Consider the following 17122-nt stretch of genomic DNA (forward strand, 5'->3'; position numbering starts at 1 on the left):
TTATTGGAGCAGCAGAGGGGCTTTGGCAGGGCCAGGGAAGCTTTGCCAACAGCCTGGTGAGTCAGGGCCCCCCTCCACTGCTGCCACCTGATCTGCCCTCACTGTGCCACGGCCTTGCCTCAGCCAGGCTCTCCTGTGACCATTCAGAGCTGGAACAGACTGAAAACTTCTCTTTAAGGATGCACTGAAGGCCCTAAACCTGCTAAAGAAAGGTGTTACAAAATTAAAGGGACGTGTTAAGAGGGGGGTATTGTTTGTGAAAGAGACCAAAGTGATGGAAACTAAACTGCTGCCATGGCAGTGACTGTTAGAAGCAGCTTTAATAAATTTTGTATTGATTCAGGAAAACACAGATCTGACAGTGCTGGAGGTTTTTGGTAGCAGATTAAACCAAAGTGCCTGTTAGAGATAAATGCTGCTTGAAGATGAGAATATATTTCTGGACTTTATCTCTAAAAATACATAACATTACACCACCCTTGCCATGTCACCACAGGAAACATGGGCTGAACAGAAAACTGGAAGAGACTGCACTCCCCAAGAAGTATATTACAGTAGTGTCTTGGAGGAAAAAATCCTCAGGAAGAAAAAAAAAATATATATATATTACATAAGTGAGAATACATTAAGTTTTGCATTTTGAAGGTAGGACAGAATAAAATAAAGCCAACTGTACACATCCATCCTGGCCCTAGCTCCTCAGGGTGGCCAACCGTGACTGCATGGCCTCGATGTCCTCCTCCTCATCCACGGCAGCAGCAGCTGCTCCCATGGGCTCGGGCTCTGGCAGGGCATCTGTGACTTTACTGGGTGCTTTACCCAAGGCCCCTGCAACAACAAACAGGCTCATTAGTGACTGGCAAGTCTTCATTTAATAATTAGTGGCTTTTGGGGACATCTGAAATAACCCAACCAGTCATTTCCCATGGAGGTCACACCCCTGAGCTGGGACAGGGCCAGCCCGGGGGTGACAGTGCTGCCCAGCAGCACTGCCCTGCCAGCTCTGAGCCTCTGTTCCTTCCCTTCTGAGAGGAGGCTCCCAGCTCCCCACAAGCCCTGCTGCTTGCCTGGGAGCTCCCCCTGCCTGCTCGGGAGGAGGGGAGCTGCTCCAGCCCGGAAAACAGGATGGAAAAAGCAAATTGGGATGTGAGAAAGAACAGGGCACTGTGCCAGGCTCTGAGCACAAGGTGCCAGCAGGGTGGGCCCTGCACTTGCAGCGTGGTACAGCTGAATGCAGCCCTGGTGCTTGTTTTTGTCACACCACATCACAGGCAATCCAGGTGAAAGGAGCATTCTAAGCATTCTCCAAGTCAAACAACTGAACCAGTAAATCATTACTTCATCAGAAGTTGTGGTTTTGGCTTTAAGTGGGTTTTTGTGTTTGTTTGGGGTTTTTCCCCCAAACAAGACACAGCATGTTACTGCCAGGACTCACAACACAGCCTGTGACTCCAGGCAGTGCAGCAGAATTTATTTCTTGGTTTAATTAACAACAATACCCAGTCAATCATGTAAGTTTCACCTTGCTAGGAGGATTCACTGCACAGCCAAACACAGATCTGTTAGAGCCTCAATTACATAACTGCACAGACAGCAGCTGATGGATATTAGTTCTGCCCTGCTGAGCCCCACTGGCCTTCTCAGCCCTGAGAAACCAGCTTGTCAGAGCTCTCTGCCCTCCACCAAAGGAAGAGATGCCACTGGGAGAGCACAGAATAAATGAAGATTCCAGTTGCTGCATCTTACTGAACAGAGCAGGGACCTGGCCCTCAGCAGCACCCACAAACTCACCAGCTGTAATTTCAAAAAGGATTTTGTCAATTTCTGCCTCAGCTTCCTCCTCCATCTCCTCCTGATCCTCCAGGCCTTCAAAGGTGTCCTCCAGCATTTCCTCTATAATTCCAGCCTAGCAGAAAAAAACAAGGCAGAGTGTGATGCCCTTGGAAACAGCAGACTAAGAAAACACATTTCTACTTGGGAGATGAGGTTATGCCTACCCAGGCATGTAACATGAGCACACATCTCTACAGCTGCAGAGGAAAAGCAGGAAGAAAACTGAGGATTAAAGGCACATGTTCTCACTTTGAAAACCTCAAGTTATTTAAACTAAAAGAGGAGAGATTTAAATTAGGTATTAGGAAGAAATTCTTCCCTGTGAGCTGGAGCAGGTTCCCCAGAGAAGCTGTGGATGCCCAATCCCTGGAAGTGTTCCCAGCCAGGTTAGATGGGGCTCTGAGCAATCTGGTCTAGTGGCAGATGTCCCTGTCCATGGCAGGGGGGCTGGAATTACATGATCTTTAAGACCCTTTCCAACCCAGACCATTCAATGATTCCGTGGTTATTTATTGCTGTTGCACGTCTAAACCAAGAACCCAGCCTGCTCCAAGCAGGTGAAATACAAGTGTAAGTTTCAGTCATGCAGCACGAATTTAGTGTAGCACACTGTAAAACTGCTCTTTGACACAGCTTGGTTTTTTTTATCTGCATTTGGAAACATTCCTTTGCAGGCCCTGCAACCTAGATATGGTCAAACCATGCTGGTGCACAATGTTAAAATTATTTAGAAATAAACTTATTTGAACTAAACAGTCTAGAGTGGTAAGAAGGGAAAAAGCAAAACAACTTTGGTAGCTGAAAATTAAGTTATAACAGAGGCTTAGTATGCTTTCAAATCAGAGCACTCCTGTCACATGGAGACACTGAGCTAGATGCTTTAAACCAGTGACAGTGAGTTTTATCTGTGAGTCTTGTGTTTCTTTAAAAAATTGTAATAATTAGTTAAGGACTGTTTGACTGTGTTATTTTGGTATAGGTTTAGATCTGTATTGGATGTCTGTAGAAAACCCTGAGAAATTACCTCACTGCACCTGCAGAAAGGAACTCTATGGACCCATACCCCTTAGAGAATCTATAGCTGAAGAACAAAATTCAATAAATAACTGTTTAATGGTTATCATATAACTAGAGATTAATTAGATGTCATAGAACAAGAATGGTATCTTGAGAGAGTTAGGAGTGAAAGGCCTATACCTCCCAGAAAACTTGATTAAGGCATTGCAGGTGTAGTAAGGGAGCCACTCCATAGGCTTGTACTCCCCAGAAAATTTAATCAATAGTAATTGTCTAAGCAGGACAGCAAATTTAATAAAGCACTGTTAGCTGGACAAAACTAGGGTTATTCATTAAAAAAAGACAGATGAGATGTTCTGCTAGTAATTAAAAGAAACAAAACACCTCCACCATGATGCAAAAAATTGGGCAGATTTTTAGGAGTGTGTAGTAAAAAAATCTTGGCTGTTAGTGTAAATAAATGCCTGAAAATTGTTGTTTCTTTGAACATGTCTTTGGTGAATAAATTCCTGATATGTTCCAAATTTTGACTCAAAATTGTTATTAGGAATGTTGGTCTAACAACTTTTTGCTGCTAAATTTAAAACTCTTTGTGTCACCAGCATCAGACAGGCCATGGAGTCAGAGTGTCCTGAGCTCACACCAGCCCTGTGACAAAGGGGCCACCCAAGTGACTGCACAGCTCAGTAACAGCCACATCGTGTTCACCCAAGTCTGATTTATGTGCCAGACCTTACCTTCATCATCTCTTTGGACAAGTCCCTCATTGTTGCTTGGATTTCTGGGATTTTTACTAGATTTTGCATAGCTTTCATGACTTCTGTGCTCTTCTGCAATGAACCTGCTACTCTGAGGACAGCTGTGAAGGAGAGGCACAGAACAGTTTGAACATGCACTGCTGAAAGCAGAGAAATTATATACTCCCTATGTGGAAATTTGTTTACATTTAGGCAAATCAATTTTAAAAATAAACAGGCACTGCACTTCTTCACTCTTGATTAAATTCCTGAAAAGCCCAACTTATACCCACATTGGAAAAGTCACATTTATAGCAAAGCTACTGGTCCTGTACAATGAGGAGAGAGATTTCAACCCACCTGCACCCAGCTCACCAAAGACAGGGAGAAAGTTGCTCCTGCCCAGCCCCTCAGCAGCCAGAGGTGTTGCTGAGGGTCTCAGCAGCAGAGCTGCAGTGACTGCTGAACCAGGGATCTCCTGCCTGACACCAGGTACTGCAAAATAACCCTGGCAGAAGCTCTGCTGTAACAGTTCCACAGCAAAGAGTAAGCTACAACATTAATACTGAGGCAGACAAGCCAAAAATAAGCTTGTTTAAACTTTAACAATACTAAGAGGCTATTCTAACTTATAAACTCTCCTCATATGTATTGATATACCAAGATCAAAAAGCAGCAATTAAGGGTACTTTGGAGATGTTTGAATTCTGCCATCTAGCTCTGCAGCTTTCTGGACATGGAGAACTTACCTGTTTGTACATAAAATGGTCACTCCTTAACGAAGCAAAATGAAGGTACAGCATATATTATTTTTCATTTTAGTAATTTCTTTTAAGAGCCCTACACTTGTAACAAACTAACAGTAACCTTGCCTTGAGTGGTTATTTCTCAAGTTACTACGAACCCCAGAGTTTCTAGATTCCTCCCTATTTCCTAAGTGTATCAGAACATTGCCAGGAAGGTGAAGATGCTGGCAGTGGTAATAAGGAGGAGGCTGTTTTGAGTTTTTCCCTTTTAATGGATACCTTAAGGTGAAAGGATGGTCCTGCTTTCCTTTCCTGAGTGAGATGCACGGGGAGCCACATTTGAACCATCATAAAATAACACTTAAGGTTCACAGTGTGACTTCCTGTTTTATCACTCATCCAATGTTAAAATCGACTGGGATGATGCTGGGTGGGGGAAATGCTTTGACATTTCAGCAGCATGCTGATCTCCACCAAGTTTTCTCCTGTCTTTACAGCTTTCTGCTCTGCTTCTTACAGGCTGGACTGTTTCCAGCTATGGAAAACTCTGCAGGGAGTGTATTACAACAGATTTCTGATGTGGATAAGGAACGAGCTAGAGGAACACAAAGGGCCAAGGAGGGTTTACAGAACATGGGTGTTAAGCCAAGGGGCAAAAGGATTGATCCACACTAAGAAATCAAACACTCCTCCATCCCCATGGAGGCATTGGTAAATGCCCCCAGACTCTTGCTAGGGAAGCAACCATCTACAAGATGAAGAGAATTCTACTCCTGTGCCAGGTCCTGTCAAAATCAGTGACACAGGCTCACCAGGACACAGGGCTATTAGGACTGCATTCAAACTGTTTAGAAATGCACACTAAGAATGTGCTCCAAACTGCTGTGAGCTCAGTTTCAGAGCATGTGATTCTCACACCACTGGAACCCTCAGGCTCTGAGGAGAGGTGTTACATCATCTGCTGAGCAGCTCCTCACAGGAAACAGGGAACCAGCAAGGATGTGAGGAACAATGAGGGGCAGGAACCCCAAGAAACAAAACTGGGAGCTCCCTGACTACTTCAGAGTCCAGGGTGGGACACCCATCCAGGCAGGGCACTGCAGAAACAGCCTCAGAACATCCTGCAGACTGAGGGGGATTATTGCCTACAGGGATGCAGGACTCCTTACAGGGATGTAGGGGAAAAGGATGTTTGGACACAGGGAAAACTTACAATAGATCTTTTAAGGGGATTACAGGAACATAACTGAATCTTAGGGGAATGACCAAAGGTAGTCTGGAGAAGGATTGAAGTGGATCAGGGAACACAAAACCCTCAGGGGCCTGCAGGACCAGGCACCAGCAGTTCAGGCAGAGAAGGAGATGTGGGGCAGGTACCAGATATCTGGCCAGCTTGGACAGAGCATCCAAGAGCAGCTCCTGGAACTGATCTGTTGTGTGTGTGTTCTACTGGTGGACCTGAGTCTTCATGAGCTGAAGAGGAAGAGCAGGGTGGAGCTATCCACAGTGGGTGAAAACTGTGTGTGTTTATGAGGTGATGGCAAAGGCTCTGCTCTGACAGCATGGGTGCATGTTCCTGCTGGGATTAGGAGGCAGAACTTTAGCAACTTCACAGCTCTGGGCCTGCTATGGAAGGATCTTCCCAGCCCCTGAAGCCCACTGGAATCAGCTGCTTTTCACAGGAGCACCGCTGCTCCCACATTCAAGCTCTGCCTGCATTTGATTTTGGTTCTGGACAAGGAAACCTCAGAGCTCACTTCTACTGTCAGAGCAGTCATTGTGCTTGGGCCCAGAATTTGCTCTTACCAAGCTGGTTCTTCATGCCCATGAGAACTGAGTTCATGTGAGCTTTGGATGCATAGAGTTTGCTCACGGCCCTCCGAGAGCGGACCAGCTCCTTGGCCAAGATCACACACACATCCCTCTGGTTCTTTTTGGCAGCATCCTTTATTGACCTCTTCACCTTTTCCTCTTCCCTCTGGATATCTGGAGTACAGAAAAACACAGCAAACAGTGACCAACTCTTAAGCACATAGAAGAGAAATCAGTCATTTTTTGAGGTGTGTTTCCAATGCAAAGAATTGTTTCTGCTTGTTTCAGATTCCCTCTGTTACTCAAAGACCTTGTTCTAGGCTGATTTTCATGTCAGCTGATTAATTCAGCTAAATCTTAATAGGAAAATTCTCATTACTGAACATCCAGCTCTGTAATTTCCTTTGCAGTCAAGGACTGTCTGAGAATATTAGTCCATGATGCTGAGCTGACTAAGAGCTTACAAAGCAAAAGAAAAGGTCCTGTAAGAACACAGCACTCTGAGAGGATGACTTGACTCACAACTTCAAAATAACTTCCTGACTATTAAACTGATACAAATATATATACACAAAATATAGATCTAACTTGAAACATCCTGTTCAAACTCTCCTGGCATCCAGCTTTGTTCAACAGCTTTTTTTAAGAGTGTGCTTAAGTGGGAATACTGAACGAAGCATGAGCAAAGAGTTGATTGGACTAGTAAACACTAAAAAGGCCTTCTTAAATATCATTGGTTTCTCCAGCAAATCTGAAGTGACTGTTCACAGTTCTGCCCTGCCAGGTAACACTGGCTGTGAACAGCAGGAGCCAGGCACTCCAAAAAGCCCAGAGTAAAAAATGCAAGAGTAAGCAGGGACAATGTCAACCTCCTTTCTTTTCCAGACTCGGCAATAAATTAGCCACAGATGAAACGTGGATTTCAGGGTCCATAAGAAAAATTATCCTAAAGTAAATAAAGAATTCAGATAGTAAGGGTTCCTCACCTTCCTGCAAAGAGTTGATTGAAATGACCACACAAACAATTTTTTCAAAGAAAGCCTCTGTTCAGATTTAGCTTTGAGTCTTCTTGATTCATGCCAGACAAAAGTTATACATTGGAAGAATCAGAAGCTGCCCTTTTCTCAAAACAAAGGTGTCAACACACACTTTCTGGCACAGGCTAACTTGGAGACTTCAACACAGCTTGAACTCAGGTAGGGGTTAATGAACCCTGTACTCAAGACCAGCAATTCCCTCAGTATCATTCACTGAGGTGTTCACCTTAAAGGACTGGCAGAATGTAGGATTATAATCAGAAAAACACACCTTTGCTGCTTTCCCACTATTATTTTCAGAAATACCACAGACTTGAAGACATTTATATATCAGACATGGGACTGAGCCAAGTCCCAGCATATCAGAGCAGGTAGGAAAGAACTGAAGTGCTCCATCAGCAAACAGAAAGCACCAGAAGAACCCCAGCAGCACTGAGGAATTACAACATCCACTCTGTCAGGCTGAAAACAACCACAAGTATTGTGTTGCTGCACCCAGGCTAGTGCAGAGCAGTCTGCACTCCAGTGAATGCTCTCACTGGCATGAACTGCTGAGTGTGAGATCAGTGGCACAAGTTTGCAGGAACAGTCAACTCCATCTTTAAGGTCAGTGCCAGCTACACTTCCCCAGTGCCTCTGCAGCACTGTCGAGCACGAGGCACAAAGCAGCTCAAAGCACCTGTGAGAGGGACTCACAAGCTCAGCAAAATACAAAGTTACTGTATTACTCCTACTCTATCAACTCAAAAAATTCAATTCAGAAGTAACAAGGATACCTTTAATTTCTCCAAACCTCCCAAGCCCTGAAAAACAACCTACCCCAAAGAGAAATCACAACAACAGCAGGAGTCCAACAACAGATGGTTTCAAAGAGTGTGTTGCTATTTTGGTAACTCTGCTGACTGGGAGAGCCAAGTGCTCAAGTGATCCAAGCCCACTCAGTTCATCCCAGGTGGATCTGGTGCTGGCTTGTTCAAAGACATCCAGCACAGCCTGCCCCAAGGAAACTAAGAGAGATTCCAGCTTAGCATCCCTACTGAAAGATTGTAGTGATTTCCTGTGTAAGGCTCAGGTGAAACAAGACAGAATGGCAGAATCCAGCTACAGTGGGTAACTTCAGTGGCACTTGGCTGCCATCCTTCAGGAGCAGCCTGCTAGCCTGGGAAGTGTCCAGCAGAACCATGTACTTCCATAGGTGACCCCTGCTAAAATGTGAAATCCTGGCACAAAGATATTATGTACTTTATTTTAAGGGCAGTTATCAGTGTAGCAGATGGTTGGTGGTTAGTACTGAACTGTATTTCTTTGAAACACAGACAGGTTTAGAGCTGCTAAAATAATTAATTTGCTTCTACATCAAAATATCACACTACCGTGTAACCTAATATCTATGCAGGCCATTAAAAGCATTATGACATGCAAAAAGTTAAGAGAAACCCAAAATTTCAAGAAATATCAGTAGTGAATACATGGGTACTTTGCTTCTGTGGAAGATGCAGCCTCTAAATGTAATTTGCTAGTAAGAACAGAGCTGCAGTTCCTCTGTGCCTGATACAGCCACACAAAAAGTGCCCTGGAGAAAGTAAAAGAATTCACATCCCTGTACATCAGTCTTCCTGGGAAAGACACAAACTCTGTTCCTCATATTGGAGACAAGGACAAAGACAGACTTTGTATTGTACAAGCAACCTTCTCCAACCAACTCCTCCAAGTCTACAAGACACAAACCCTGCCAGGTCACTCCATAGGCACAGGAAGGGGAATGCAGGATGTATTCCTCAAGGGGTCACTCCAAACAGGCAGCCAGATGCTGACACAAAATATCCTTCACCAGCACCTCCCATGGACAAATCCCAGGGACAGGGCAGAAGACAAAGAAGGAGAAAACAAAACCTAAGCCCAAACCTATTTTCAGGTTCAGGGAAGGCAGGTAGAACAAATTCTGAACTAACAGCAGTGCAATATTAAACAACTCCTCTGCTTTTCAAGACACATTCAGCAGTGTAATGCTCATTATTTAATAGCAAAACACCCACCCACTGAGAAAATACTTTTGTTTTCTTTCCTCTCTTCTGTTTTCAATTTTTCCAAGCTGACAGAAAACAACTTTTGCTTGGCATGTGCACTTTCACACTGGTACATGCCAGTGGAACTGTCTATATGTGCAATTATATACCACACTGATACTACTCATTAAATCAACGTGGGTGAAATTCTGGATAATAAGTCTAATACATGTTATCCAAAGGGATTTAAGAGCATTATGTCTTACTGGGACCATGAAATATTCATGTTTTTTTGAAAATTTTACTAGGATAACTTCACAGCAACATCACTTTGTAACACAGACTAAGTCTGGCCCCAGGATCACATTTATCTTCCTTTACTCCAGACATGATAGACTACCCCCAGTTATTAAATTTCACAGCCTGCCTCAATTAAAGTAAAAAAAACCCCTTGAAGACATACAAGGAGTGTAAAAACAAAAAATGAGACACAAGTACAAACCTCTGATCTGTCTATCAATCACTCTCATTTCTTTCCTTATCTTCAAGGACCATTCATTGACCTTAAAAAGAGAAAGTGAGAGTTACTTGAAATTCCAACTTCAAAACTATGCTTTTATACTTTCATGTAACTTAAACATCCAGTATCAAAAGCAGCACTTCAAATTGCATGAGCTGCAAGTTATGAGTGATGTTAAAATACTTCATTATTCAAATAATAAAACCCCCAAACATTGCAGAGATACCATCAATCACTGCACTGCTCTTAATGTTCAGACAAGAAGTTAAGGAGGACCTTTATAGTTCCTTTCCAACCAAAACTCTTCAGTGATTCCATGATGTGGTTTGTGAGTCAGATGCTCAGTGCCTGGCTGACTTCCCACATCACAGCCCTGTCACTGTACAGAGGGAACTTGCCACAGGGGATTTCAGCAGAAGGGACAGATGACACAGGATGACAGCCCCAAGAGTGCTACTGCCCATTTCAGTCAGGAGGATCTCCAGGAGGTCTCCCAGCCAACCCCTACTCAAAGCAGGATCAAGTTCAGAATTCAGACAGGTTGTTCAGGGTCTCATCCATTGACTTTTGATACTGTTTGAGGGCAGAGACTTCACAGCCACTCTGAGCAAATGCACTTAAATTACTCCTGTGTGGCGAAGACTTTTCCTCATAGAATCCTGGAATGGTTTGGGTTGGAAGGGACCTCAAAGACAATCTATTTCCAGTGCCCTGCAGTTGGTAGGACCACCTTCCACTAGAGCTCCATCCAGCCTGGCCTTTCAGGTTCAATTCAAAACTCTCCTGTGGCCAGCTGTGGCTGCAGCCCCCTCCTGTCACTGGGCACACCTCAGAAGGACCTGTCTGTGTCTTGCCTACAACCCCACCAGAGGCAGTGAGAGGCTTTAGATGCCTTCACCTTCTCTTCCCCAAGCCAAAGCGAGCCCAGCTCCCACAGCCACTCCTCCTGCCTCACAGGCTCCAGCCCTCCTCCATCCTGAGGGCTCTCTGCCACACTTCCCCAGCGTGCTGAGATCCCTCCTGAGCTGGGTGCCCACACTGGCACACTTCTGCAGGTGTGGCCTCTTTACTGCTGAGCAGCACAGTGACTGAACACAGCACTGTGACCACAGCTTCCCAAGACAGCCCTGTTTGCCCTCATTGCTGCAAAGGTGCACTGGGAACTCCTTTGTTATCCATGGGAAACCAGATCCTTTCCTGCAGAGCTGGTGCCCAGCCAGCCCCGGGCTGCACATCCCTGTGTGCAGGGATGGTCGGCCCAGTCTTGCATTGCTCAGCTTTGTGAGGTTCCTGCTGGGTTCCTCCCTCTTGCTCAGGTCTCTCTGCCCTCCAGCTTCCCTCCCCCTGCCTTTGGTGGTGATCAAACACAGCCACTCCTTCAACAGCTCCTGGCACTTGCCAAGATCTCTCTGTTCCAGGTTCTCTGGCTCACCCAGCAGGTGGGGAGCTCCACTTGCCCTGATCATCCTTCCAGGGAAGCAGAGTGAAGAGAACTTGTGCAATGAAAACTTGTAAAACAAGTTCTCTTTGGTGCACAACCCCAGCAGAACAGCAGATTTAGACTTTCACCATTCTAAAAGTATTTTCTCTTGGTCATGGTGACCAAGACTATCTTTTGACTGCAGACAAAAGCCACCACTTGAGGTGCCCAAGCACAAAATCAGCTTAAAAACCCCCACATACAACCCAAAGCCCTGCATAGGCACAGAAGTTTCTATCAGGCTTCAAAAAGCTCCTGTACCTTTGTTAAACTCTGGGTTTACAGGCAAAAAAACCCCAAACCCAGAACTGACTGCAACCTCTCCTCTTGTTCTTCAGAGCAGAGAAAATGTCCTGGAGAGTCATTCCTCACCATGACAGAAAGGCAAGGTCCCTCTTAGAGTATGGACTACATGAGAGGAAAAAAGCAGGGGGAAGAGACTGAGAGAAACATGACAGAGCTCTGGCTGGCCAAGTGTCCTGTCTCAAATGTAACACCTGCCTGAGATTTGCTCTACAACTTGTATTCTAGAACAAACCAGCACACAGCAAGCCTTCATGTACAAGCACAATCAGCAACTATCAAATGAACCACAGCAGGATTTGCAGCTTCTGTCCCCGGGGTGCACAGCCCAGCACAAAGACACCATTAAATCAGGACTGGTTGTGTGTTGTCATCAATCCCTGACAGCAGAAAACTCTTTCACAGCTCACCCCTAGCACTGCCAGGGGTTTAACACGGCTGTCCCACAGGCACAGCTGGGTGCTTACGCCTTCCCTGGTGCTCCCAACACATCTCCTGCTTTGTGTAAGAGGAGGAGGAAATCCCAGACTCTTGTCCAGGCTAGTCCATGCTCCCAGCTACGTGAGACAGAAATTTGTTGAGCTGTAAAGAAGCCACACCTCCCATCTCACACAGGGACAGGGATACAGACCATGGCACGAGGCAGCAATGCTGGAACAGGAGTCTGTGGTCCAGCTGAGCAGAGGTAATTACCCCAAGCACAACCCCAGGCTGATGAAGCAATTCTGCTCCACTCCTGATCTAAACAAAAACCTCACTCTCACAGCACTGCATCAAGCCAGAGTCAGCCAGCAAAGCACTCAAGCTGAAAAGAGCCAACTCAGACCACACTGGAGGAAAACCCACTTTTTAAGTGAAAACAAGCCAGACATGGCATTAAAAGTATAATAAATCCTCAGCTTTAGACAGGCTGAAATGTATCACCAGCTCTTCACAAAGGCTGAAGATATTTGCCTTGTATTGATCACAAATAAATTACCTCACATCAACAGAGTGGGCAGACAAAAGAGGGCACATCACTGCCATCACAAAAATCTCAACCCATCACCATCCACCTCCTTCAGCTCTTGGATGGATCCCTCTAGCCCTGAATCCTGAGCACAGCTGCTGGCAGACCCAGCTGAGCTGTGCTGTTTCCCCCTCAGCTAGGACACAGGAACAGCTACTGCTTTTTTTCCTTCTAAAGCTGCACTTAGGTACAGGAGGAAAGGAATTTTTCACCACTAATGGGTGTCTCAGTATCAGTGTAAGGCCTGTGAGGTCACCATGCCAGCCTGCACCCCAGGGGAGGGCTCATGGCAGCAGGAGGACTCTTGTCACCTGTCCCTGCTGCCTCTGCAGGGTTTTCTGCAAAGAACCACAGAATCATTGGCTCAGGAAGGGATCTCTGGAGACCACCCAGCCCAAAGCCCTGCCAAGGCAGGGGCACCCAGAGCAGGAGACACAGGAACGTGTCCAGGTGTGTTTGGAATGGCTCCAGAGAAGGAGCTCCCTGGGCAGCTGCTCCAGAAGCTTTTCCTCATGTAAAGGTGGGAGTTATTGTGGTTTAGTTTATGGCCACTGCTCCTTGTCCTGGTGCACAAAAGAAGGTTCAAGGTGGCTGTCACCATCCTCCAAGGGCCCCAAGGTGCCCCACAGACTCTGTGCCACTGGAAAACATGGCAAGTTCACCAGTTAGGGAAGGCAAAAGAGAAGAGTGGCCCTCAGGCCTTGAGGTGTGAACTCCTGAGTGCAGCACACGTGTGGGCTCCAGAGCTGTCAGATGTGTCACCCACCCCTGGGAGCAGCAGCCCCCAGCCCCAGCTCTCCCTGTACCACACTCAGACACTCAGCACACTGACCCAGCCCACACAGTGCTGACACAGGCAGAGGAGGAAGGGAAGGACACTCCCCAGGGCACGTTCGTCATCTGATTCTCTCACCCCACAAGCAACAACCACAGCCTGCTCCCCTGGGACTCAGCTGGGAGCACCAGGGAACATCTGTGACACTGCAGCTTGTCTAAACCTCCAGCTTGTGTGCCTGTCACTCTTCTCCCTGCTGCTCTTCCAGTACCTCCAATGCATTTGATCTCCCTCTCAGCAAACAGCAGATTTTTAAACACATTCGTAGCTACTTATGAAAGGCCACAGTGAAATCCACCAGAGTCTCGATTATTTCATTGCACTGTGAGAGCAGAAAGCTGTAGAGACACAGTTTGTCTACAGACTCATCTTCCCCCCACAGGAGCCAACATTTCAGCTACTGTTTCCTAATTTCAAGGCTGTGTCTGCAAGAGGGGCTAGGATCACAGAATGGTAGGGGGTTGGAAGGAGCCTTACAGACCACAATAGTTCCAACCTCCTGCTGTGGACAGGGACACCCTCCACTAAACCAGGTTGCTGAAGGCCGTATCCAGCTTGGCTTTGAACATTTCCAGGGATGGAGCAGCCACAGCTTCCATGGGCAGCCCGCTCCAGTGTCTCACAGGGAAGAATTTCTTAGTATCTAACCTAAATTTCCCCTCTATCAACTTGTACCCATTCCCCCTTGTCCCACCTCTCCGTTTCCCCACAAAGAGCCCCTCTCCGCTCCCTGAGGGCCCCTTCAGGCACCGGAGGGTTCTGAGGGGTCTCACGGGCCCGGTCTCGGTGCACCCCGCGCCAGGCCGAGCCCGGCCCCTCCGAGTGCCCGCCCGACGCCATAGCAACGCCACACGGCCCTGCCGCCGCTCCCCCCTGACGCTGCCGGCCCCGCAGCCCCCAGGGCCCGCCCGGCGGCTCGGGCCCCTCACCAGCTCCTTGGGCGGCTTCTCGGGGGTCTTCCCGAACAGCCCCATGGCGGCACCCCGCCACTTCCGGGTTCCCGCTCCGCGCCGCCCGGGCAGCGCACTGCGCCTGCGCCGCCGCGCGCCCCGCCCTCCCCGCGCGGGGGTGGGGCTAGAACGGTCTCGCGGCGCTGCGCACGGCCCCGCCCCGCGCGGGGGGCGGGAGGCGCTGAGGGGAGCGGCGGGAGCGCTCGGCCCCCTCACACCGAGCCTGTTTGTAACCCCTTCAAGGGCCAGTCAGGGTGGGAAAGACTTCTGAGATTATCGAGTCCATCCACGAACGAACACCGCTACGGCACTGGGTGCAACGTCCAAGTCTTTTCTGAAACACCTCCAGAGACAGTGACTCCACCACCGCCTTGGGCAGCCCATTCCAATGTCCAATCACCCTGGGAAGAAATTCCTCCTAATGCGCAACCTAAACTCCACTGGTTCAGCTTCAGACTGCGCCCCTCGCCCTGTCGCTGGTTTCCTGGGATCACACCCTGATCCCCACCCTGGCAGGGAGCTGTACAGAGCAATAGGTTGTCCCCTGAGCCTCGGCCAGGCTGAGCCCCTCAGCTGCTCACACCTGCGCTGCAGAGCCTTCCCCAGCTCCCCTCCCTTCTCTGGATCTCCAGCATCTCGATAATTTATTGGTGCAAGGGCTGACTCCCACTCCGGCCTTTCCCCTGGTTCCGCAGGGCACACCAGGGCAGAGCTCATTCGAGCCGATGGCCACCCCGCCCTCAGCTGCCTGAGATCTTCCAGAGAAATCCGAAAAGATTTCCGCTCCTGCTAGCCAGGCCTGGCTCATCTTCACCTTGCTCTCCGCAGGGTCACCTGGCTGAAATGAAAGGACAGCTTGGAGCTGCTCTGCTGGAGCTCCAGCGAGTCAGTCCATCTCTTCACACCTCGGTGCACAATCTGAGACTGAGAGCATTAGAAATAAATCAGTGATGCACAGAGTGCAAAAGCTTAGGAAGAAAAAGGTGCTATTAACTTAATCTAACTCTTTAGTACATTATGATTATACTTATACTCATTGTTTAATTACTGGAGACAGACTTTTTAATGAGTTACAAAAATGTAGTTTCACCTTGGCCATCTTTCCCTCCAGAATCTAATGCAGAAAAAAAAAATCTAAACGAGCTTTGGAAAAGAGAGCTCTCATTTTGGACCGAGCACCAGCAGTGGGAAAGCCAGTGCTACTAAAGCAGTAATTGAGGAAATTGAGAGTGACAAAGAGCTTTAGAGATTATTTAAATCCACCCTTTGTAATAGCAGCACCAAACATCCATTGCCTTTATTAAACCTAACAAACAAGTGAATACCCTCACCTCAGTGGTCTGACATTTGATGTTTACAATTGGTCTCCAGCTTCCAGGCACGAGACATCAGAGAATAAAAGAACGCTTTAGGAATGTTTAGCATCTCAGTTAAGGCACTTCACAGGCACTAGCACAACCCAGCGCTGCGAGGCAAAACATGTGAGCAGAGAAAACTGCTGACCTTGTTACAGGCACAGTCTTTGCTCCTCTGCTCCCTTCTCCCGATGTTCAACTGCCAGCACGTCAGGGAAGGGCTGTCTGAGATCCTGCACGGGGTAGAAAACAATGTTACTTGGATGCTTCTGCTGCTACTGACACGAGCATTTCATAAAATAAACACATCCCACTGCTTTTTCTGTCCTGCTGGGACTCTCAATACACTACGCCAGCTGCTCAAGATTCTGTAACAGATGCGTTGCCGTGAACTGCATCACAACAATTTATATAACCCAGACACGAGGGGACTAAACCTCCCTCCACAGCTACCCACTGGTCATAATTACCTGCTCCTGTGGATGTGCCCTCAGTGGCTCTCCTGCTAATTAAACAGCAGCCTGGGTCATCCATCAAAAGAACAGGATGAGTAGAGCAACCGAGGCCATTAAAACAAGGCTTCAGCTGAAACAGGTGTGCACAAAGGTTTGCAAACGAGGCTGAGCCAGTGCACAGGAGCAGAGCTGTGTGTGAGGGTGAGGAGGTCAGCCTTCACTCCACGAGCACTCAGTGCCCCAAGGACACAGCATTGCTCCAGCTTAGCACTCACAGCATTTGGCAAACTGCTGGGGTACCAGCGAAAGGCTGCAGCAGGCTGCGATACAGCACCTCACTTGTGTGTGTCAGCACCTCAGCTACAGCCTTATTTATACTCACAAAACTTCTCCCTTCCCTTGGCAAGGCCTCAGTTCAGTGCAGGTTTCAAAACAGTCCTGAAACAATGTGGATTTCAGCTACTTGTGACAAGCACATACGCCTTGCTGCTGCACAAATTGGAAGCAGAAGTGATCTTTGCCCTCATTATGCCTCTCTGCTGCTCTGCTGAGGCTGTAATGACAGAGACAGGACATGTACTGGCAGGTCTCAACTGGAATAAAAATTACTTTCTGGACCACGGGAGAGTTGCTGATATTGTGCCCCTTGTACCTCTCTGCTTCAGTACTGCCCTGGGAAAAAGGAAATGAGAGAGAAAAAAGGACTCAGTAAATTAAAAACAGCTCTTTTGCTAATTACATGAATGTCCTCTTGGGAACACACCTGGTGACAGAGCCCTGAAACATTTGTTAATAAAAAAGAGCATGCCCAAGTACTCTGGACAGATGAAACAATGCCAGCAGCCCTGTGAGCACCAGCCTCCCAACTCTATAAAACTGGGAGATGGATTGTAACTGCAATGGGGAGCTGTGTTTGAATTTCCTATTATCATCATCTTTATGTCATTATCGTCCTTTCATATCACATAGGCAAGATTTAGGAAAGAAGTAAGACAATTGAAAATATCTTTCTAGTTTAGCCTTTTCC

The 17122-nt window shown here is 47.3% G+C and overlaps 1 protein-coding gene across 2 annotated transcripts; it reads right to left on the reverse strand.

Moving 5' to 3' along the window:
* Window positions 1–301: 301 nt before the first annotated feature.
* Window positions 302–15811, reverse strand: CHMP3 (charged multivesicular body protein 3). 2 transcript variants are annotated; one of them, XM_064418994.1, is made up of 6 exons: window positions 15789–15811; window positions 9691–9751; window positions 6140–6319; window positions 3588–3709; window positions 1792–1906; window positions 302–828 (listed from the first exon to the last, which is right to left on the reverse strand). In XM_064418994.1, the coding sequence occupies exons 2-6, from the start codon at window positions 9716–9718 to the stop codon at window positions 692–694; spliced, it is 582 nt and encodes a 193-aa protein (XP_064275064.1). In that variant the 5' UTR covers window positions 9719–9751; window positions 15789–15811; the 3' UTR covers window positions 302–691. The 2 variants fall into 2 exon arrangements, with proteins under 2 accessions (XP_064275064.1, XP_064275063.1); XM_064418993.1 differs by lacking the exon at window positions 15789–15811 and adding an exon at window positions 14265–14408.
* Between the last annotated feature and the right edge of the window lie 1311 nt (window positions 15812–17122).

Source organism: Passer domesticus, chromosome 4, assembly GCF_036417665.1.
Source record: "Passer domesticus isolate bPasDom1 chromosome 4, bPasDom1.hap1, whole genome shotgun sequence".
Lineage (NCBI taxonomy): Eukaryota > Metazoa > Chordata > Aves > Passeriformes > Passeridae > Passer > Passer domesticus.